Raw genomic sequence first — 24,544 nt, 5'->3', positions numbered from 1 at the left:
TGTCAATTTATTGTGCAATCTTCAGGGGACTACAACAGTACATGAACAATCCTGATGCTCTTATTGACTATAATTTATTGAACAAATTGTAAGCATTTTGCTAGTTTTTCTTTTTAATCTTTACCAAGTCTTGAGTACATAATAACTTTGCAGTTTTGAAATTTTACCTTTGGAAAATCAGTGTAAATGCAAATATCATAACAGCATAAATTAAACATAATTTTGCTACCATTCCTGCATTTGAACACTTATTCAAAAATTCAAAATGTTTATTTTAATGTAAATTTACAGAATCACGAACAATAAAACCCATGTATGCGATCACGCTGCATCCGTGCTGGCGGCCAAAATATTACATTGCGGTCCTTATCTATTGTTAGTCCTGTATTCTACACTACCTGGCATTGTCGGAAAAGTCTGGAGTAAGCCCTATCTGCCAGCAGGGCATTCAGCGCTCGAACACCTAAAGGTTGTGTTTGAATTCAATTTCTTAGCGTTTATTTACTGAATTTATTTATTTATCAAAGTACATTTTGTATGCGGTATCTGATACTGAATCAACTGTGGATAGTAGCACGGTAGATGTGAAAGTATACTCTACTGTGTCAGTCCCCTTACCAAAGAAAGCATATTTTGTGGCTGCGCAATATTATTCCAAACGTTTTTTGATGTAATTTCAGTGTTTGTGCGGCGGTCTCACATCCGTCATTTCAACGTGAACCGAAGCGATGCGTTTCAGTTGATGAAGCGCGCGCTCGCGGTTCTCTATTACATATCCGATCGACACCGGCAATCACTACAACCGAGAATCAACCATTCTCTTTGTTGAACTTTCCGGACGCGCAATCACTTTGAATCGTGCAAATTGTTGATCACTGTAATTGCGATATCAGCGTCGAACGCCGCAACGAAAAGTTGGAGTTGAAGGCTCGGCTGTTGAGCGAATCGACTTTATCAGAGGAGTAGCTTCATCAGGCAGTCTATGTAAAACTTCAAAGAGCGTAGAAAATATTCTTTTGGCGAATTTATCCAACGAAGTAAAACCGCGCGAACGGTTCCAGCTCAAACATGATATACTCAGCGGTGAACAACCATCCAGTGAGCTGGCATCATTCGCATCAACGGCCGCGATCCTCCTATGAAGTATTTCCTACTTTTATCAGGCCGCTGAAATTGCGGCCAGCATATACCCATTGGTGAAATGTAAGGATGTTGGAGCATACTTACGGTTCACTGGGTTTTCTGAAGACAATCTCCGAGACGCATTATTTGAGAAAGGAAGGCGGGTCGATGACTGAAAGTTACACCAATCGTTTTCGGTAACAGCATCTACCGGTGACTTGCCAGTTCGAAGTTGCTGAAAATTCAGCCTGCAATCTTCATGCGTAAGCGAGAAACGGCGGATGAGTTTCCAGAACAGCTGCGGGTTGAGAAAAGAAACGGCGTCAGAAACGTGCTAGAGAAAAAGCACTTATGAAGAAAAAGATTACACAGAAGGGAAAATCCGGCAGGAAATGGGAAGATTCAGCTAAGCGATATTACAATTCGATGCCAGGTGCAGTTTCAATTTAAGGAGTAGTCCCAGGTCGATATAGGTAAAGAAAGAATGCGTGAAGATTCCTTATCTACGTCGAGAAGTGTTTCACCTGTTTCCTTACGGAGTCAGGGTGATGGAGAAGTATCAGGACCATCTTTTGCTACGGTAAATTTATTTATTTTAAAATATTTGCATTTTGTTTTTGTTATTCATTGATATTCATATATTTCAATGAATATTAACAAAGTGCTAGAACAAATGATAGGATAATTAACACAAATTATTAATTTATATTAATTTGTGTCAGTCCCCTATTCAACAATCCCTCTTTGAATGTCCTAATTACCTTCTAAAGTAATTATTTCTTTAAAGATGTTAACCGCAAAACGCCAGCAACCATCTTGGCCGCAACTTAAATCATCTCCACAAATCTCGCAGGTGGAATCTTTCCGTTTGATTAACGTCACCGGCTCAAAGCTCACAGCCACGCCAAGGCAGGTGAGGGTAGACAGCGATAACGAGGACGAAGATTACGTCCCGGCGCCGGCTTACAACAGCAGTTTTAGCGATGCTATCGCGATGGCTTTAGAGAAAGCCTCTCTGTCGCACGATGTCGACGCAGTGGGCGATAACAACGTAAAGTGCGGACAGAAAAAGAAGAAGAAGAACAAACAAAAGATCTTGTTTGCTACGTCTATGACCTACTGCGACAAATAGTTCCAGGAAGAGATGATAATTATTATTTGTGTTTTAAACAAAAACAAATTTTGGTTGCACTACAGGTACTACTCAAGCAAGTCACATAAAATTTTGATTTCTACATAACAGCTAATATAAATTACATAGTAATATAATACCGCAGATTAATTATGTATTAATTTATTTTGAAATGTGTTATAAATTCTTTAAATTCGTCTATTTTCGTACGAATATGTTACTAACTTTTATTGTTCATGATTATAATGGTTATAAAAATTCTGAGTGCAATGTTAATTGTCACAAGTGATCAAAATTCATAAAACTCAAGAAATACTATTGTGCGTGTATAGCTAGGAACATTTATAATTTAGTCGGAAGTTTTTTGAAGATGCGTCGTGCTTCAATACCTGTTTTCTCCTCAACAATTCTGATTGTGAGGGAGTTCGGACCAAATTCGTAATAGGTTGTTGTGTTAATTTTGTCATCAATAACATTTTTTGTTACCAGTTTGCCGTCTTCCATAGAAGATACGCTCTGAAATAGGTTTACGTTCAGGTAGTTTAGTTTAGGAGAGTTGTGTGAATACCCTTATAACTTTTCCTGGTAAGAATTCTGTAGTTTCTTGACCAATTCGAAACGATTTTTCACGTGATGAGAACGTGGATCTGACTGTTATCGACCATAAATCTTCTAACTTCAAAACTGCCATGGTAGGTTTAGACCATCTTACAAACAATCGTGTTATGAATGATAAACCAGCTGCTTTCAAGAACTTATTGAGATTTTCGTTCTTTTCGCATTTAAAATGACCCACCAAATCCATTATGCGGAAGTGTACTGCTGTTCAGGTGTATGTTGAGTTGCCTATACCAAATCATAAAATATGTTTAAAATTATTTGAAAAACAAGACAAATTGCACATAATTAGTAAAGATAATTGAAAAACAGTGAAATTAATAATCAACTTTTATCTTTAAAAAAATATCCATAATTTCCGACACTAAACTATTTAGTTCTTGTAATATTGATTGCCTATGTTAGTAGTACTTGTTTCCGTCGAGGTTATATCATTTTATTAGTTGCAATAATATTTTAAAAATGCCTGAAAATGAATCAAAGAATACTCAACCTAAAGAAGACAGTCTACCAGACGAATGGATGGTAATATTTAATGTTCTAATATATGACCTACATTATTATATGGCAATGAATCGTAGATTCGACCAAGCGTAGTTTATGATGATGAATATTCCGATTGTCGGTCAATAAAAAGTCGCTTTCAACAATACTTTGTTGATGGCCATAGCACTGACTGCACACAATGGAAACGCGACTTGGATAATTCATACAAATGGGAAGCCAACAGAGACATTAAAGCTGGTGTAAGACTAAAATTGTGCACAAATTATCAATTTTAAGGTTAGGGTATTTAAATATTGTATGTATTACTTTTAGAAAGAAATAATTAAGTAGTGAGAAAATCAGGCGTTTAGAACGCATGAAAGCACATTATGACAATATGTGGAAAAAGAGGAAGAGCCTCCAGAAGATTGGAGTAAAACCATCAAGCCAGAGTATATGCAGAAGTAGCCATGAAGCCACCCACTTGAATACACATACAAAAGTAAAGAAATCAAAGGTGAAATTGAGCCTACTTTTGACACAAGTTGTAATGATCAGTGTAATTAGGGTAGCATTTATTAAATTAGTTTACGAAATCATCAGCGAACTTGAAAATGCCGCCATTTTGAATGTGTCACGAGTTAGCATGTGATTCGCGAAGTTTGCCGAATAGAAACGAATGGAAAGTAGATTTGACAAATAAGGACATATTTCGTACAATAACAAAACCTCCGAAAGGATATAAAGACTACTAGACTAACAATGTACTTCCAGTTCAAAATTTATGCTTGCTCTTGCTTGTTATTCTCACGTCAAAATCAAAACTCGTGATAGTTGGCAGCACTGTCAGTCTTGACAGATGCGCTATCCGGAAGATCCGGAAAATGCTCAAAAAAACGCACTAACACAAGCGCGTGCCAACNCTACAGGTACTACTCAAGCAAGTCACATAAAATTTTGATTTCTACATAACAGCTAATATAAATTACATAGTAATATAATACCGCATATAAATTATGTATTAATTTATTTTGAGATGTGTTATAAATTCTTTAAATTCGTCTATTTTCGTACGAATATGTTACTAACTTTTATTGTTCATGATTATAATGGTTATAAAAATTCTGGGTGCAATGTTAATTATCACAAGTGATCAAAATTCAAATAATTCAGGAAATTGTCTTGTGTCTGTAAAGCTAGGAACATTTATAATTTTGTTGGAAGTTTTTTGAAGATACGTCGTGCTTCAATACCTGTTTTCTCCTCAACAATTCTAATTGTGAGGGAGTTAGGACCAAACTCGTAATAGGTTGTTGTGTTAATTTTATCATCAATGACATTTTTTGTTACCAGTTTGCCATCTTCCATAGAAGAAACGCTCTGAAATAGGTTCACTTTCAGGTAGTTTAGTTTAGGGAGTTGTGTGAATACCTTTATAACTTTTCCTGGTAAGAATTCAGTTGTTTCTTGACCAATTCGAAAAGATTTTTCACGTGAGGAGAAGGTGGATCTGACTGTTATCGACCATAAATCTTCTAATTTCAAAACTGCCATGGTAGGTTTAGACCATCTTACAAACAATCGTGTTATGAATGATAAACCAGCTGCTTTCAAGAACTTGTTGAGATTTTCGTTCTTTTCGCATTTAAAATGGCCCACTAAATCCATTTTTATGCGGAAGTGTACTCTTGTTCAAGTGTATGTTGAGTTGCCTATATTAAATCATTAAAAATGTTTAAAAATATGTGAAAAACAAGACAAATTGCACATAATTAGTAAAGATAATTTGAAAAACAGTGAAATTAATAATCAACTTTTATCATTAAAAAAGATATCCATAATTTCCATTACTAAACAGTTTAGTTTTTGTAATATTGATTGCCTATGTTACAGTACTTGTTTCCGTCGAGGTTATATCATTTTATTAGTTGCAATAATATTTAAAAAATGCCCGAAAATGAATCAAACAATACCCAACCTAAAGAAGACAGTCTACCTGACGAATGGATGGTAATATTTAATGTTCTAATATATGACCTACATTATTATATGGTAATGAATCGTAGATTCGACCAAGCGTAGTTTATGATGATGAATATTCCGATTGTCGGTCAATAAAAAGTCGCTTTCAACAATACTTTGTTGATGGCCATAGCACTGACTGCACACAATGGAAACGCGACTTGGATAATTCATACAAATGGGAAGCCAACAGAGACATTAAAGCTGGTGTAAGACTAAAATTGTGCACAAATTATCAATTTTAAGGTTAGGTATTTAAATTTTCATACATATTTTTAGAAAGAAATAATTGTTAGTGAGAAAATCAGACGTTTCGAACGCATGAAAGCACATTATGACAATGATGTGTGGGAAAAGAGGAAGAACCCTCCAGAAGATTGGAGTAAACCACTGCCAGAGTATATGCAGAAGGAATATGAAGCCACCTACTTGAATATTAAAAGTAAAGAAATCAAAGGTGAAATTGAGCCTACTTTTGACACAAGTTGTACGATCATGTAATTAGGTAGCATTTATTAAATTAGTTTACTTAGAAATCATGCAGGCAAAATTGAAAATGCCGCCATTTTGAATGTGTCACGAGTTAGCATGTGATTCGCGAAGTTTGCCGAATAGAAACGAATGGAAAGTAGATTTGACAAATAAGGACATATTTCGTACAATAACAAAACCTCCGAAAGGATATAAAGACTACTAGACTAACAATGTACTTCCAGTTCAAAATTTATGCTTGCTCTTGCTTGTTATTCTCACGTCAAAATCAAAACTCGTGATAGTTGGCAGCACTGTCAGTCTTGACAGATGCGCTATCCGGAAGATCCGGAAAATGCTCAAAAAAACGCACTAACACAAGCGCGTGCCAACGATGTGCGTTGATGTGCAACGGTGCACGAATCGCGGCGGTGGTAGTAGTAGCGGAGATAGCGGTGCGTAACGTGTGCGAGCAAGACAAAACGCGTGCCGATTAGCAGTAAGCACAACGAAGAGAAGAAGCGTGGAAAAACGCTAGCGGTGCGTGTGCGCCCGCGGTGCCGTACCGTGCGAGAAGCGAGAAGGGCCGCGCTCGCCGAGGAGTGTCGGAGTGAGTGTTTGGTTAGATCTCTGCTGCATGACACATTCCCAGCCCCGCAATCCCGCAATTTCCGTCGACCACTCTTCCGCTCGCACCGGAGTGTCACCCAAAAACAAACGAATCTCACGCAGACGCTGCCGCCCGATCACGAGCATCACGCGAAACCGCGCCGCTAATTGTTCAGTGCAAATAAACTCGACAAACAAGTGTTGTTGCCTGTGATACATCGTAGAAAAAAAAAAAACACACAACTAACAAGAAACTCGCGCACCACGAGCAGCGGGCAGTGTGTATAGTAATCGTTGCACTCGCAGTGTTTTGTTTTCCTCACATTGCAATAATGGCTAACCGCGACGATTATCTAACGGACTATCGGCAGTTTTTCGAACATTTCGCAAAGACCGTCAACCCCAACGAGCAGTTACCTGTGAAGCTGGCGAGTTACAAGCTGATCAACGTCGAAGTCGTCGGCGGGATCATCGATTGGACCACGCAATATCTCACCGAAAAGTAAGCGCAGCGCAATCGCTGTTCGTCTTTTGTTTCTTTTTCTTTTTTCTTTTTTTGCTTTTTGTAATAACGTGTTGCGCGACCAGCAGTCATGCAACGACTCTTTATATTCTTTTTGTTGCTTCGTGGTAAATTACCCCCGAAGGTGATTACAACTATTGTGTTGTCATAGTAACACAACAATACAAAGACACCCCACAACACAATTTATTTATTTATTAATTTCTATGCATAAAAATATAAATAACCGGTCGGTGGATGGAATATTACATGCATTAATAATAATGGCACGAAAAATTGTTTGTATTTTATTGCATTACAAGCGTATTCTTAATGCTTCTCATCTATTCTCGTCTCGTTTGGGTTTAATTAGACTAATTAACATTACAGTCATCCGAGTGTCGTAATACTCTACGCGTATCTTGAAAATTACGAAAATTATTCACCGTAAATTTTGTATTTTTAAAACAAATTTTTATTTCAATGGCGGTTTTTATTATTATTTTGTTGTTTTTCATGTAGTAACCTGTATAGTTTAGAATTTCTCGTGCATAATTAATAAACTAATACCACGCACCGGGTGTTTTGCGCTTGGCGCTCGGCACTCACTCGTGTCGTTAGCACTTTTTTCCTCGTTTTATAATCACAAGAGCGTAATTACATCAATCTAAATCTACCCAATCTAATATCTAATGTATTCGATGTGTGTGTGTGTGAGTTGTTTGTGTGCTTACAATGTGTAAAATGTCTGCAATCCGTTGCTGTTGCTATCATCAGTTTGTTTTTCGCTGATAATTTGTGTGCTGTTTGATCCGGGCGTGTTTTGCAATATATAAATTAAATTCGTGTCGATAAATGTCGTGGAAAAGTGAGTCAAATGTGACATTCGTGACTCATTGCTAAATTAATAGCGCGCCGACGGTGCGGGAAGGTGTGATTGTTTGATCTCTATAAATAAATAAATTATTAGAAATGGTGGTGTGTTGTGCGTGTATCATAGGATGTGATTGCGACCACAAATGGCTCACTTTATAGTTTGCAAATGTTAATCGTATTATTTTTCTTGTGGTTTGTTTTATGCATTCATGAATTTAATTGTTTTGTGTTTATTATTATGTTGCGAATTAGCGGTTTGCTTCGCGGCTTGTAAATTTATTATTCTAATGAGTGAAAATAATAGGCGTTGTTTGGTAAATGGAAAGTTTGTGCGTTCGTCACTTTTGTTTCATAACAAACGACGATTGTTTGTTTTTCGTATGAAACAATCTTAAATGAATACATTTAACGCCAACGATTGTAGAAAAAATTGTTTTCTGCGGTAATAGGCTTCAATTTTGCGCACTCGAGCGAAAAAGTTGTTTTTTAATACTTACACGTAGGTAAACACTAAAAGTGTTATCATTCTTTCTCTTTGTGTAGTAAAATATTGTGTTTTACACTTTTAACATATTTAATTTGTTATTTTCCTTTAGAAAATACACGCAACGCGCACAAATTGCCATAATTTAATATAAAACTATTAAATTAAATTAAATATTGTGTGCATGTGGATAAAAAACAAGTTTATGGCTTAAAATAACCAAAACTTTACTTCTCTGCGGCTATAAAACAGTTTTATGATTCAATATGGCGGTTTCCGCTCGGAAAATTAACCTAAAACATCAATTTTCTATCAAAATGAACACAAAAACTCTAATTCTTTGTCGATATAATATTGAATACAATTTATATTGATTTCATTACTCTATTGATTAGTAATGCGACGTAATTTTCCTGAAAATTTATAGAAATTGACATAATTCAGTTTTTATTTTATGGAAAAACACGCAAATTGCGCAACATCATGCGCTGATCCGCCACCATCATTGCTCGTGAATGACGTGTGACGCTCCGCTGTGTGCCATATGCACTACTCCCCTCCAGCCCTGCGAGTGTATCCTGCGTCCTGCCCTGACGTCCTGCCGCCTGCCTTGTTTGTCAATTCGACTCTGAGCTGGCTGCTACGCAGCGCCCGTTCGCGCACACGGCTCTGCAAAGGCGCTGCGCTCCCAACAAAACGTAATCAATCAGATATGCGTTAGGCACCCGTCCATCGCCAGTGCGCATTCAGTGTTTAACGCAATCCGCGATCAAATGTTTTCTTTCGTTACGTGCGTGTTTGATGGCTGAATATTGATGTGACAAGCATCGCTTGTATCGGTTACTCATCCGAACGGAGCACCTAACCTGCAAATCATGGATTGGACGCCGCAAGAAGACGTTCTCAAGCAAGTACTCGCCGTGCTCGAGGACTCGTTTATACCCGATAGTGTCGTCCAACGCAATGTGCAAGAAAATCTACGCCTACTACAGCAAAATCCAGAATTCTGTAGTTATCTCCTGCTTGTCTGTGAGAGCAATCAGACATTTGATGACAGGACACGAGCACTGGCTGGACTCATACTCAAGAACAACATTGTTTACCTCTACTCAAACATTCCAGTCTATGTGAAGCATCAAATGCAGCACAAATGTCTTGCGATGCTGAGTGACACCAGCAGAGAAGTACGATTGAGTGCCTCAGTACTCATTAATGTCATGGTGCAGAAGGAAGGCTTTGCAAGCATGAGCAACATAGTCTCAGTTATACTCAATCTGATATCAGCAGGCAATGATGATGTGTGTGAGGCTGCAATGAAGACTCTAGTCTTAGTGACTGAGGATTACTTGAATAGTTTGAATTACTCCACTCAAATTGATGGAACAATAAAAGGTCTACTGGGGACTTTTGTTGAGTTGACTGGACATAGAAGTGTGGAAGTCAGGAAATGGGCATTCCGGATCCTCAATGAAACCCTACAGAAACACTATTACTTGATAAATGCTGATTTTGATCGGAGAGGTTATCTGGAGAAGTTAATATCGCACGCGATTGATGAACATCCACAAATTATTCTTGCTGTTGTCCAAGGGTTTGTCACATTTGTAAATAATCAAGATGATACTATTCTGCCGGCGATGAACGATGTTATCTGCTACATGATTACGAAATCTGTGGATGACAATTCGGATATTGCCCAGCAAGCTGGGGAATTTTGGCTGGCGCTTTCCAAACTCCAGTTGTGTGTTGGAATGTTACGTGCGCATCTCAAAATGTTGATTCCTATTCTCCTTAAAAATATGAGGTTACTTTAATTTCCTTCTTTTTGTATGCAAAAATTAATGAATTTTATTTTAGATATTCTGATTATGAACTGATAGTTCTTAAAGATACCCTAGGAAAAGACCTGGATACTCAGGACAGCGCCCAGGATGTGAAACCTTTTGCCAAAGCATCGGACGACGATGACGATCCGGATATTGCGTGCACGCTGCGAAAATGCAGCGCAGCTTCACTGGACTCGCTCGCGATACGTTTCGGCAGTGAACTCGTCGATATCGCCCTACCATTAATCCTCGCCAATCTTGACTCAGAAGATGCACTACTCAAAGAATGCGGTATACTTGCTTTCGGTGCCATTGCCGATGGCTGCTTCCATTCGCTTGCGAAACACTTGGCTGACTTACTTCCGCTGTTCTTGGAGTGTATGGATCACCCCTCGGCGCTGGTGCGTAGCATTACCTGTTGGACCCTCAGTAGATATACACGGTACATCGTTTATGATGATCAGTTATTCCTGGCTACTCTGAAGTCGTTATTGGAGCATTCTTTGGATGATAACAAACGCGTGCAGCGTGCGGCTATTTCTTCGTTTTGTTTCTTTCAAGAGGAGGCCAAGATTAAACTGGTGGCTTATATAGATGTTATTACACAAGCGTTTGTGCGTGGTTTTGATATTTACAAAACACGCTCGTTGTTTTTGCTTTACGACGCCATTGGAGTTTTGGCGCAAGGCGTTGGTTCTCATTTTACGAGTGTTTTGGGTGTACTTATGCCAAGGTTACTTGATAGATTTACCACGTTGGATGATTATAACAATCCAGAGGAGTTTCTTGCAATCTGCGAGTGTTTATCCAACGTGGTGATTTCAGTCGGTGATGAATTCGCTCCCTATGCTGAGCTTGTTTATGTCAAATGTACGAGTATACTCACAGAAAATAATCTCGGCGATAATTCCGATGAAGAATATGATAAGAATCTTGTCTGTGGTGCCATGGATCTCTTGGTTGCACTCTGCAGTACTTTGAAAGGACAGTTTGCCAGCTTTTTTGTTAATTTGAATTTTATTGATCAACTATATGGAGCCATACAAGATAAATCTATCAATGTACGTCAGCCGGGTCTAGCGCTGCTCGGCGAGATGGTGAATCTATGTTTTCCGTACGTCGCACAGCATGTGCATGTCTTTATGCCGTTGATTATTGAGAATCTCGATAAGCGATTCAATGGCGCTTGTAATAACGCTGCGTGGGTGATTAACAAATTGTGTATTGCCATGGAATCCGCAATGGCGCCATATGCAGGCAAGATTATTGAACATGTGGCGGAGATTCTGCAGAGTACGGATGGTTTGCAGAATATGCACAAGACTGTTGCGATTACATTCTGTATTCTGGGGTTGGTTTGTCCTACAGAGGTGTCTCCTTATTTACGCACACTAATGCGGCCTGTCTGTCGAAATATTCGGAATGTAGCGGATTGTGAGGATAAAGAAAATGCATTCCGCGGTTTGTGCGAATTAATAATGCGTAATCCCGACGTATTCGCTGATGATTTCATTTATTTCTGCGATGCGGCCGCGTCCTGGAGCGATGTCGAGACTGAGTTACGTAAAAAAATTGCTTACATGATAATGGAATACAAGCAGCACATGGGTAACAACTGGGAGGAAGTCTATGGCACTTTTCCGCCATTACTCAAAGGTCGACTTGCTGCGTTGTACGGTGTTTGAGCACCCGGAACAAAGAAATGGATCAGTATTTCTGACTTTGGTGATTAGATCGATTGTATTGAAGTATCAATTGGATTGAAGCAGGACGCGACGATTGTTAGAATCAATGTTTATTTTTTCTAATGGAAATTTTTATTTGTGTGACGAAAACAACTGGAGAATTTTGACGATGATGTTGTATTTGCATGTATCAGTATTCTATTTTCTTACTGAGCGCTGTCATGCTAAGTAAAACTTGATGTGGCCTGCAGTAATGGGAACTAATTGAGAAATAACCAAATTTGGGACGCAATTGAGATTTGCTAGAATGTCTAATAGGTTTTAAGCAAAAGCAGAGTCCTTGTACTTGTAAATGAAAACAATTTCAATGTGATATCAAAGAATTATCGATGATTTTAAATGAATAATGTGTGTATCTGTTTGGGATTTAATGTGAATTTTACTATGCGAAGAGTTATTTCTTGTCTTACAATTTGATTGTAACTTTAGTATTATTTACTGTATTATATCAAGACTGTGTATACAAAATCAACCAAAAAATGATAGTAAATTGTAAAATTATTTGCTTTATTACACCTTTTTAACATAGGCAACTTTAATTACATGTTTTGGTTGTATTTTTAATAGAAATTAATAATAAATGTTTTCTATTTGCAGAAAATGCCCAAAAAGTTTGCTCAGTCCTTTAATCAAGATTATTATCGAAGAAGTTCGCACCAACTGCAAAAAGGATCCAATCGCGTGCGGATTCAACACATCAGAAAATGGTGAATACTTGAAATTCAAAATGGCCGACGATTTGTTACTGTTTTGCTGTTTTTTTTAGCCTACGAACCGCTAAAGCTTATGCAATCGGTGATACTACAAGTCAACGAAATATGTCTCAGGTATTTGGACAACAGTATGCTGTGCTCGCTGCCGTCCCCGGGTCCTCCCTACAATTTGGTCAGTTACCATGCGGTGCGGAACAGCCGTCGCCGCATGGAAGATAGGCACGTCATTGTGCATGATTTGAACACTATTTTTAACAAAAGTGTAAGTTTTACTCTCACAGACTACAAAGTTTTATATTTACTGAGTGTTTCTTTTGATATTATAGGAGGTTAGTCCGTCCAGTTACTATGCAATCTTTGACGGTCATGGCGGACAAGATGCCGCCGCCTACAGCGCCGCTCACCTTCATCAATACCTCGCCGAAAGCAAATCCTTCGCCGGTCAGCCGGACGATGCCTTAACAGAAGCCTTTTGCCGGACGGACCTTTTGTTCATCGAGAAATGTAAAGTCGAAGTAAGTTGCACACTTAAAACTTTTCTGCTGGTTGAGATTAATGCTAGCAATTTATTTCCCCCTGCAGAACTTTTCCGGTGGCTCGACGGCGTTATGTGCGCTACTGCGTCCGAAAGAGAAAAGTTTGTTTGTCGCATGGGTTGGGGACTCGCAAGCGATCTTGGCAAGACAAGGGCTGGTCGAACAATGTGTGCGCCCTCACAAGCCAGATCGCGAGGACGAGCGCAAGCGGATCGAAGCCGAAGGCGGCAGTGTCATTTACTGGGGTACATGGCGTGTCAATGGACAATTGGCCGTTTCACGAGCAATCGGTAATTTATATTCGAATTATCCTCCATGCGAGTTTTATTAATATTTATTATTATTATGCGCATGCAGGCGACTCAGAATACAAACCCTTTATTAATGCGATACCGGACGTGCGTGAATACGCTCTGGATGGCACCGAAGACTTCCTTGTTTTGGCCTGTGACGGATTATGGGACGTTTTGAGGGATGATGATGCCGCCCTCATCGTGTACAATGCCATCTATGAAAATCCAGGTGAGTGAATTAATAACGTATATCACATTTCGTGTATATCTGGTTGCCTAGGGTCATCGCTCATGACTCGAGATTAATTTTCCTAGCGGGCCGTCGGTTACAGTTAATTAATAATGGTGATTTGCGCTGAATAATCAGAGAAACGCGCTCGGTTGTGCGCGCGTTCAACGTTTCTCTCTCTCTCTGACGGCGCCTCCCTTCCCCATCTCGACGATTCTATAATAATAATAATTGCTCTCCGACGAGTTAACGACCGCTCGATTCGTGTGGGCATGCTGCGCGGCGGCTTTCGGAGCTATTCTTGCACAGTTTTCCCCAGCGCGCAGCACACTCCCCCTGATCTCTGATCACTTCAAAGTGGCTGCACGCTTTCAAGTGTGCAATTAAAAATATGCATTGAAGATGTTCAAGGTAGTTATATCACGCAGGGTGGGTGTGATAATACTCTTCTTCACCCTTATAACTTGTTTTGTAATTGGCTTGATCTGCTTGTGATTGAATGCGAAATTGTTGCGCGTCTCCTCCCAAAACATGTCGCAATGACATTACATTACATCGTGTCTGGCTGTTCCGGTTCGAAATAATTTTCTTGTTGCGTTTGTTTTTTTTTTCAATTCTCGTCTCGTCTGGCGTGGTTTCGACTCGCCTTGTTCGCAGCGCGTCTGACGGCCGACGAAAGGCGGCGCGCACACCCAGGTGAAATGCGTTCGCTAATAACGTTTGCCTATTGTTGCAATTATAACGACTATCTGCTCTAAATATAGTTCAACAGACTTTGCAACGGTCGAGCACAAGCGGCGTGTTGTCTACGTGCAGACGCTCGAAACTGATTTGTTTGTTTTCTTTTTCTTCGCTGCCTGCCACGCGCGCACTACGTTCGACGTCGATGGACGTTCACCAGGCTCGCTGGTGTGTTGTTAGTGTATTAAATGCTGGCTGCAATCAGCTTTCAATAGATCCGCACAATTCAAGTGCAAAATAAATAACAATTTGAAGCCGGTGGTTTTATTTATTCCTGGGAGCGTTTATAACGTTTTGTCTGAGAAATATTACTTTATAATTGACGGCAACGGATAACTTAACAAGTTAATTAAAGCTCGGCGATAATTCAATTAAAACGCGAGAATTGTTTAAACTGGAGGAAGACTTGATGTTGGAGGAATAACTTTGCTTTGAACGCATATATTATCAACGTTTGTAGTGGTTTTGTTGTGTAAAGTGAATTATTAATCGGTTTAAACTTCAACAAGCCAACAGAAATACATAAATATTAACTTTTAACACACGGCTTTTGAAAAACTGTTCTTTAATGATCGGAAATCGATATTATTCACAAAGAAAAAGACATTTTTGTAAAAATTGTTGATTAAGTTGAGAAAAATGACATTTTAGTTAGTTATTTTTGAAATTCGCGCCTTTACGCTTGGTACAATGCTTGTGACGTCATTATTGAGTTGACAAAAGTCAAAATTTGACGTTTACTTAACCTATTTCAGAAAAAAAAACTTCAAATTTTTCTAAAACAAAATTTTCTTGTTTCTTCCAAACAATTTTTATTTTTATTTGAATTAGGCGAGCAAACAAGCTTCTAAACTGACAATTAACTATTTATTCCTTTAAAATTTCTAAATTCTTGTTGCCTAATACAAATAAATTGAGATATTTTGCACTGTTACACTTTTCATCGCCGTTTTTATAATCAAAATGTAACTACAGCTAATTCTCGGAGAACAGCACAAACAACAACATGGTTTTATTAGATAATAGCTATGCTGGTAGGTAATGGAAACGAATATCGCCGCATTTAAGTCGTAACTATGATTTATGCGCCTCAGCATTCCACGCCGAACAATGCCGTATACCGTGTTCCGATTTCGAATTTCTTTATGGTTATCGCTCATCATTGCGCTGACACTGAATTCAAACATTTATCAAACTACATGCATTACCGTCACAACAAACAAAACATTGATTAATATTAATATTACTTATTTTTCGCCGAAAAATAACATTTTTCGCTATAAAATAAAATATGAATGTGCAGTCGAATGTGCAAATTTTTGGCAAAAACAGGTCGAAATTTAAATATTTACTTTAGAGGGTGATGATAATATAAATTAATAACAACGTTGTGGGTTTGCGTTTGATATAATTAATTAATTATCACTGGCGGCGGTTGCGTGCTTTCACAATTTGCATGCCTCATACTCGCATTCGCGAAATCGACGACGTACGGACTGAAAAGCTCGCAATAATATTTCGCAGCGTTTAAACACGTCATTCATGCATGCTTAAACGCACACGTGAATGATTGAGCGCGTACGAGCGGGCGTGCTTTTTTTTAATTGCTCACCGCTGCTTTTTATATCGAATTTATACGCGCGCGCAACGAGGGCGATGCACACACACACACACACACAACTTAATCCACAACATACAACTGCTCCGACCGTTGGCGTTTACATTAACCTACAATAACGATAATGATGGATTATGTCTTGCACGGCGCGCAAAATCTGCATAATATTCAGTGTTGGCCGCGACCGACAACAACAGTTCATTGATGGCGGTCGGTATCCATATGGGGCGGGGCATTATTTTGTTATTTAGTTTAATTACACGCGAGTTAATTACACGGATGGTTGTAAATTAAATTTATTACCATCGACGCTGTGTATGTGGTTTCATTCATACATGGCGTTTTGACTTTCTATAATATTTATAATATTAAAATGAATTGCAAAATATGTTTGTAAACGCATAACTCAACATCGCTTCGACCAATTTGACCAATTCTTTTTTTAATGTTTGTTAAAGTCCAAGGTTGGTTTTACAGCGAGAAAATTCGAATAATTGCCGGAAAACCCTAAAGACAGCCCTTTTCTATAGGATAAAGTTGGCATTGAGATTCAATCATAGTTATAGTTAAATAGTTGAATCCGAGATGGCGCGCTAAAGTGCATTATTAGCTATTCTTTATATAATTAATTTCTTTAAAATAAAATTGCGCTTTTTCTTGTTTATTTTGTATTTTTGATGAAATTTTGATTAGAAATGGTGAAAAATTAAATTTTTTGAGGAATTTTTTTTGGTGGGTGATTTGAAGAGGCAATAAATAAGATGAGGGTCGCATTGATGGGTCCACGTGGTGAGGGTTGGATGCGTAAGGGGCTTGTATCTCGTACGCATCTCAATTGTAGTCAATTTCACATTTATTATCGTTAGACGTTGACATCTATGGAATTTTTGGTATTTTGCTGAGGATTTGTTCAAGATAATAGCAATTTTTGGTTTTATTAGAAATTTAGACAATATGTTACCTGTTTTTTTCTTGAAACAAATGTGTTTTGCTTAAAATATTTCCTAAACTTGCTGTAAGTGTGCAAACTTGTGACATATTTTGAGGTTAGTTAAATGTCAAAAGTTTTTGACAGAAATTCCCCTTCGTTTATATTCGTTTATATTCGTTTAACCCTAAAGTTACCTTCACACAACTTACAAAAAAGACAGAAAAAAACATTCTCTTTAAAAATAACTATTAATTCAACCATAATTCTCTTGTCGTTCTTATGCCCAATGCAAACAAAAAGTATGAGTCAACAATTTCGTCAAAATCAATGAACGCTGAATTAAAAATAGTTCCTGTATGTTTCATTTCATGCAGCATGCCCTAAAAAAGCATGTACGCTGAAAGCATACATAAAACGTGTGTAAACTGTGTGCATATAATGCTTGTAGTCATCGTAATAAATGTAATATCAAAATGCATCGCTGCTCCCACCCCCGCGCCCGGCTGATGGGTGCATCGCGTGCGCTTTTTGTAGCCGAGTCATTTCGGCGTTTCCCGTTCGCGCCGCGCTGTGGCGAAGAAGAAGTGAGCGGCGGCGTGGTTGTGTTTCTCGTCCGCACGTACGCGCTAGGTAGCTCATTCAAGTTCGACACTTCCGTGGCACCACCAGCACACCACGACTCTCGCCGCACATACATGGACCGCACGTCCTGAGTCACACAAGCGCCCGCCTGTCGTTATCCTAGTTTTTCTATAAAACTTGAATTTGCATGCGCATCGAGCGAGCGTGAAAAAAATAAATTGGTGCTGCAAAATAATTTTTTTTACTTAAATTAATAAATATTTAATTTATAATTGTATTTTCTACGGACGAATTTGAATTATTAAATTATTGTGTGTTATTTAGTGCCAAGCGACGATAAATTTAACAAATTTAGTGCCTTGAGATCTTGTCTCAAATCGTAACTCTAGTGCTTAATTAATTTATTGGTGAGTAATTTTTATTTTTTTATATTCAAAGCAAAAAAAATTCCCAAATTAATTTTATATTTTAATTAAATCCAAGTTGAATTTCTGTTTTATTTATTTTTGTGGACGCATGGGAGTAATTCTAAATTTACTCGCTACTCTAACTCTTCATGCACTCTGCGTTTGGAGTGTGTGTGAGTTGGGCATCATCCGCAAATGCCAGTTAGTCAAAGACAAAATGAACAAATGCGATTCCAGCAGCGGGAATGAGATTAAAACTCGCGAGTGTTGCGCGCTCGCTGCGCCGGTTTATGTTTATTACCATAAAAAGCCGCGATGCCAATGCACCGGAAGCGAAGCATGTAAATTCACATTCCATAAAAAAGCTATACTATACTCTGTATACGCCGGCCGACGCTGGAACAAACAAAAAACGCCGACGACAATAACGAAACAAAAAATTATCTTTGCGCATCGCGCTCGCGGCTAGATGACTTTGTGTTCAAACAAAGACAACGAATCAAAATTATGGTATATTAGGGTATATGCGTTGATTATGTTTTTTTGTGGATTGTATTCACACAGAAGCGCTTTGTAATATTATATTGATGTCTTCTTTTCGTGTAGTGAGTGTAGTTAATGTTATGTGTGATTTATCGACGAGTATAAGAAAAAGTAGAGCAGTTTTAAGTAATTTCTAATTTGAAAGGTGCTCGAGTTTGTTTGCGGTAGGATATACTCATACAGGGGGCGTAGCTCAGATGGTAGAGCGCTCGCTTAGCATGCGAGAGGTACCGGGATCGATACCCGGCGCCTCCAAAAGTTTTTTCTTCTTTTTTTGTTTTTAAAATTTATTTTTAACAATTTTTGCATAATAATCATAAGTTTCGCACATATAATCTCCTAATTAACATAATACAAGACATTTTAATTAAGAAACTCATCAAATTATAGCAAAAGTTATTTCGCAACTTGTAATTAACTTTATATATTATTAAAACAGATGTATTATAGCTACAATTTACTCATATTCAGGAGGGGTTTGTTTGAATTTAGAACATCTGCGTTTTCGGTGCGTTGTGTTGCGTTGAATCATTATATGATATCATCTGCACACAATTTAATAGTTTCATGAGTTGGCACGCTTAAAATAATTGGTGATGAAGGCTCTAAAATTAAATTAACAAGTTTCCAAAGTTTACGCATTGTACTAATTATAATAATGATGCAGGAGTGACGTGAGAAGGGTATAAAGGGGAGCAAAGTTTAAATTTGGTGAATTATTATTAATATGATAAAATTACGTCAAAAGAAATTTAATCATTGTACTTTCAAGTAAAGAATTGATTGGTCTGTTTCCATCTTGACCTCTAAAAATAAATTTAATAAAAATGCGACTAATGTACTCGTAGTTTGCGTCGATTTGCGCTCTAGTTCACAACTATTCCATTTACAAAAAACTGTTATAACTAATAGTCCACTTTGTTACAATAACGCAGCGAGTTTCATTCCAACACTATTATTTTCTATCATTTTTGATTAGTTTTTATGTTTTTTAAATAATTTTTCTATAAAAACATCAAAAACGTCTTGTTTGAAAGTAAATAAAAGTAGTTTCTAGGTATAGGTATAATTTACCATAGATATGTGTAAGTATAAATGTGTTATTTTGATATGTCAGTGGTAAATTATTGTATTATAACATCAAATGACGGGATTGAATCGAATATCACGTGAAATAAACATCCGAGTTGGTTGTCGGTTGTTGGTTGGCTACTCTTTGGTCGACTAACACACCACACTCGCATGTACAATACGAAAACCATAATGAGCACATCAGACCGCCGATGCATGTCTTTCACAGATCATAAAACACGTCTTGGAAGAATAGATTCCGCAACACGCGCTCTGCCAGCCGACATATATTGCTTTTACATCGATACGGACAAGTCGCGCGTGCGCGCGAGTCGCCATCGCCGCCATGTTTCGTGCGGAAGCACATTCTCTGTCGTCTGTGTCTGCTGAATGTGTCGCGCGGCACTGCGGCACGAAATGACGAAATTAATAATTTTATTACTTAAAACTTACATGACTTGTATGTATATGGGTCTAGCGTGACATTGCATGAATTCAACGTGGAACTCTAGAAAATATGTTTTTATAAAGTTTTGCTGGTTTGAGGTTATGATTACAAGATTGCAGAAGCAATTAAAAGTAATTTTGGATGGATAATAACTTGGAGAATGGCGAATTACAGTTGATAATAATTTTATACATTTTAATTTGTTATTTGTTTAGTTTTGTGTGAAATTAAACTTTGGTGACGAATATGTCATTTTGAGGTTAAATCATCTGTAAATATAGGTAAATCCTGTACTTTTTTCCCTAGACATTAAAACGCAGTATTATTATTGATGTTTTACCTTTTACGTTGTTTTTATCGAAGTTTACTGCCAATTTTAAACGAAACAAAAATTAAAATAAGATTTGTAGATATTATTATACCGACTATATTCGGAGAAAAAACTGTTCGCTACAGCACACGTTTAATTTTCTTTGTTGCATTACCGTACGTAGGCCGAATGTAATTGCGATTGCAATTGAAGTGCGCTGCAGAAACATCGCATAAATTAAGATAAGCATCTCTCGATCTATAGGCGCGAGCGCGGAAAATCGCACACTCGGCTGCGTGCGGTAACAAGTTTGGGAAATTATGTCGTTGTGTAAAATGAGTCGTGAAATAAATATTGCCTACGCCGGCACGTGCTGAAGAATTACACATCCACCACGCGCTGTGCACTGCACCACTTCAGACGGTGTTGGCACGCTTGGATGAACCGCCCCCCTGGTGATGATTTTTTTAATGGTAGCAGATGATATGATGACAATATCTTAAATCTGAAAATCTGTCTGTCGACTATTTGCGTATTCATTGCAATTGTGGCTGACATTTCACGATTATCTGAAAGGGGTAGTTGGGTGTACTGCGCACTTGCCGCAAGCGTTTTACAATTATGCATGATGGGGTGTGTGTGTCGGGTGTTGGATTAACACGTCCTCGTTACACGCACAACTGCTTCATCCTCTTCCACATAATACAACACATACAATACTCCTATACATGCATGGCATATAGATTCATTCGCCTCCAGGCGACTATTGGGATGATTATGCGCGTTACGATTAAGCTTTGAAGGCATTAAGGGGGTGATTCATAGCAGCCGCCCGCTTGTTAATACATTATACATAAATCAACGCGCATTAGTTGACTCGCGCGCTAGTTTGGCTGCACATCATCGGATGAACCATCGTGGTTTACTTATAGACTGTTTATAAACCGGCTTCAAATTTAAATTTATAGTCGAGGATAATTTATACGTGTTAAAGTGACGCGTGCTGGAAATACGAGTAAATCTGTCATCGGTGAATATTTTTTTTGTTAAACATTGTGATGGATTTTATTTTCTTCCTGCTACGATTCAGATTCTTTTGTTCTTTATTTTTTCTGTGCGTGTTTGAATTCCTGTCTAGGGTTTCCTTTTCGTCATCGTCATCGGGAAATTGGCAAACAAACTGAGTTTCTTTACTTTTATGCTATGCTCAAAACGAGATATTGAATTTCCCGGCGCTGGGGATTTTTTTCTGCTGTTTTTGAAAGCTTTCTGTCTGGATTTTGACTATGCCACAATGTCTTTATGCCTTTCTTCCACGGAGATTTTTTGTTTGTTACCTCATTTTCATTCCATTACATTACATTCCACTTTACGGATTTCTTCATGTCATTATAATAAGATGAGAATTGTGACAAACGAGATTATTATTGAAATTGCTGGAAAATATTCAGTAGGAACATTTTTACGATTTTTTTCTTTTATAAAATTGAACTTAAGCTTAAGTTTCTTTTGTTTGCGCTTGTGTTATAACCTTCATTGAATTTTTAATCGTCTTAGACGATTCGTGCGGAACGCCAGACAAGAATTAACTTTTTTTCTTCTTGCTTTATTTTGTTTTCTAGTAGAAAATACCACAGCTGATTGAACATTACCTACCAATAACCACTAGAACTAGCACGATTATCGTTTTCTCTTCCTAACACGTTGAGATTTTATTTTATTGTTGAATTACGATTTTATTGCGATTGCAGCATTTGCGTACGTGATTTAATTCCGCCGTTAACTTTAACTCGACCTATGCGCACGTAATATCGCAACAAATCAAATCAAATCCGCGCGCAGCCTACGAATTGATACCCGTAATATTTTATTTGCGAAATTACTCGGCGCGCAATTTACCAATGCGCACATCTCTCCTCCTCGACGTGTTGTTCCATACCTACAAGTTTGCAACTTGACACTGAGCACCAACACGATCGTGCCATGGTGCCTCACACTGTGATTTATTAATCAGTTTGCAGCGCAACGCAATATGCAACCTGATAAAACACAACACACAGCACGGAGGGCATTTAACAGCGCAACGAATTGCTTCCCATTGCATGAAGGTAATTGTATAATTTGCCCTTTTTGATTGCGCATCGTTTAGACTCGTTTCGAGTTTAATCCTCGTCTCGTGAGTTGTGTAAGTTTTATTTTTCGTTATTAATATTTATTGCCGTCGACCGAGAAGAGCAGCAAGATGCGTTTGCGTTCACTTCACACGTTTCGTGCTTTTAAGCTCACGATTTATACGCGCAGACAATTTAATATTTTATTTGCGCATTGTAAGAGTACTTACGTCGACATATATGGCGGTGTACGTTATAAGCTTAGGACTTGTTTTCGGGTTTGCGGCTTTAATTGAGTTTAAGTGGACTTAGTCATTTGTTGTTTGTGTGCGGGCGAAGAGAGTGCATTGTGCATCTGCGTTGGCGATGAATTATGCGCCGAATTTGCTTCATTCCTACGGGAAAATGCAAATGATCAGCCTGCTATGGACATATTACTTTCAACGTTGTTGTAGTAATTATTCCGAAGGGAAATTGCAACAAGATTAACAATCGTTGCGTTGCGGCGAAGTGAAAGAGAATGTAAAAATGGAAAAATGTAGCGGATCCTGTCTCGGATGAATCATTCGTATTATTCTGATATTAAACGCCTACGATATTGAATTTAAATGCACTATGCACTTTTAAATTGTCTTTGAGTTGTTATTCTTAATTGCAGCTGGTGATTTACGATTATTATAAGTTTAAAAATAAAAATAAAAAAGATATTATGTGGAAGACCCAAAACCACTTCCGGTATTAAATTTAGCGCATCACATGTTTGAGTACAGAGATAAGAATAAAGTGAGTGTGCATAGAGAGTTGAGGAAGCACCGCGAACACAAGTGGCTTCCTCCCGAGTATACTGTTTCTGGTTATTACGACTGCAACAAAGCCTTCTTTGAGTTAAAGTTGAATATTTCATTCGGTAGGAGATATTTGACTGCAGACTGTTAATACGTTTATAATTGACCGAATAACGCGTATTTTCCATAATGGAGGCACCTCTACGCCGCCATAACTGGAAACAACAGCGCCATGGGTTTCTATTCTTGATGCGCGTGCATTGCATTTGTACGAGATTTATTCGAACGTGTGAGAAGATGATGAGTGAAGTCTCGAGTGCATTGTGCACCACGTAACAAAACCCCGCTGTGCTGGAACTGAACATCCAAGTTGCTTAACTTAGTCATTACGCGAGCGCACTGGCATTAGACAAAACAACCTAAAAACTACATGGATGAAGTGAAGACACTCTCTGTGTGTCTGTATGTATGTGATATTTTTACGTTCGCTGGGCTCCAGATTAGAACTTGTGTGAGAATGACTCGCAATGGCAAGTGGAAAACTGAAAAGTTTCAGTTATGCACCACGACTAAAACACACATTATTTAATGCGAGTTTTCCTGTTCGCCGGAGGAGCTGGAGACAAAATGAGGACGCGCCAGCCGCAGTTTATGGCACATAAAATTATGGCGCAACTTATTCGCGCGGAATTAAAATTCGCCAAGTTCGTTACACTCGACGCTCAACGGCGCGCTTATTTTAGATTCACTTGTGGTCATATCCGAAGATGAGTCTTAAATCATACCGGTTTATGGCGTGAGCGATTTTTCTGACAGTAATAAAGTCGGGTTGTATTTGTATTATTCAGTTGGTATGACCACTCGGGGGAGATGGATCATTTTGTCTTGTCTCGTCTGCCAATCGGAAATATTTATTTTTTGGCAGTCAAGCCACGTTTGCGGGAGGGAAATATTCTCGCGGGAGTCAATTGTATTCACTCATGAATCTTTACACGTACACGGGGTATTTTTCTTATTTTTGCAGTACAATTTCCCAGTAGTATATTGTGTATTAAGTGTGTGGAAAATAGTCTTTTGGGAATTATTTTATTTTTAGTTTTATTTTCAGGTTAGTTAAAGATAAAAATGGTTATTTCTTGACTTTTACCTATTAATATAAACTAGTAGGGGAAGGGGGGGCAAAATGGGCCCCCTGAAATTCAGGAGGCTTATAAGATGAAGTTGCAAGAACAACTTATCCACAACAAATTCGAAGTAAGAAATAAAAAAAGAAAATAATATAAGCAAAAAATTGATACAAAGGTAAGAGCCTAATTTTTATGAGTGGGGGCCC

At 38.1% G+C, this 24,544-nt stretch overlaps 3 protein-coding genes, 1 long non-coding RNA gene and 1 other non-coding gene across 5 annotated transcripts in view; all 5 read left to right on the top strand.

Annotated features, from left to right (window-relative positions):
- The first annotated feature begins 1,572 nt into the window (after positions 1-1,572).
- On the top strand, positions 1,573-2,512 carry LOC135799472 (uncharacterized). The gene is made up of 2 exons (XR_010550010.1): positions 1,573-1,702; positions 1,910-2,512. It is a non-coding gene; the product is annotated as an uncharacterized lncRNA (long non-coding RNA).
- Positions 2,513-5,245: 2,733 nt separating this feature from the next.
- On the top strand, positions 5,246-5,916 carry LOC135799471 (synaptic plasticity regulator PANTS). The gene is made up of 3 exons (XM_065312592.1): positions 5,246-5,368; positions 5,425-5,589; positions 5,660-5,916. The coding sequence occupies exons 1-3, from the start codon at positions 5,306-5,308 to the stop codon at positions 5,879-5,881; spliced, it is 450 nt and encodes a 149-aa protein (XP_065168664.1). The 5' UTR covers positions 5,246-5,305; the 3' UTR covers positions 5,882-5,916.
- Positions 5,917-6,226: 310 nt separating this feature from the next.
- The window catches only part of LOC135799469 (mediator of DNA damage checkpoint protein 1-like), a 31,970-nt gene continuing 13,652 nt past the window's right edge, over positions 6,227-24,544 (top strand). Inside the window, exons 1-6 of the mRNA XM_065312590.1 lie at positions 6,227-6,962; positions 12,491-12,600; positions 12,660-12,868; positions 12,933-13,121; positions 13,189-13,432; positions 13,500-13,664. Coding sequence (XP_065168662.1) covers positions 6,793-6,962; positions 12,491-12,600; positions 12,660-12,868; positions 12,933-13,121; positions 13,189-13,432; positions 13,500-13,664 — 1,087 coding nt within the window. The 5' untranslated portion in view covers positions 6,227-6,792. The remainder of the gene's footprint in view (positions 6,963-12,490; positions 12,601-12,659; positions 12,869-12,932; positions 13,122-13,188; positions 13,433-13,499; positions 13,665-24,544) is intronic.
- LOC135799470 (transportin-2-like) lies at positions 8,203-12,391 on the top strand. The gene is made up of 2 exons (XM_065312591.1): positions 8,203-10,126; positions 10,180-12,391. Exons 1-2 carry the CDS (start codon positions 9,198-9,200, stop codon positions 11,831-11,833), a joined length of 2,583 nt encoding a protein of 860 aa, XP_065168663.1. The 5' UTR covers positions 8,203-9,197; the 3' UTR covers positions 11,834-12,391.
- Positions 18,669-18,741, top strand: TRNAA-AGC (transfer RNA alanine (anticodon AGC)). The gene has a single exon. It is a non-coding gene; the product is annotated as a tRNA-Ala (tRNA).

This window comes from Atheta coriaria, unplaced genomic scaffold (genome assembly GCF_025399875.1).
Source record: "Atheta coriaria isolate IRGN ID8LTWV9N9 unplaced genomic scaffold, Caltech_Dcor_3.1 hic_scaffold_9_pilon, whole genome shotgun sequence".
NCBI classification, from domain to species: domain Eukaryota; kingdom Metazoa; phylum Arthropoda; class Insecta; order Coleoptera; family Staphylinidae; genus Dalotia; species Dalotia coriaria.
The sequence above is the reverse complement of the archived record's forward strand: the minus strand, read 5'-3'. Positions and strand labels throughout refer to the sequence as shown.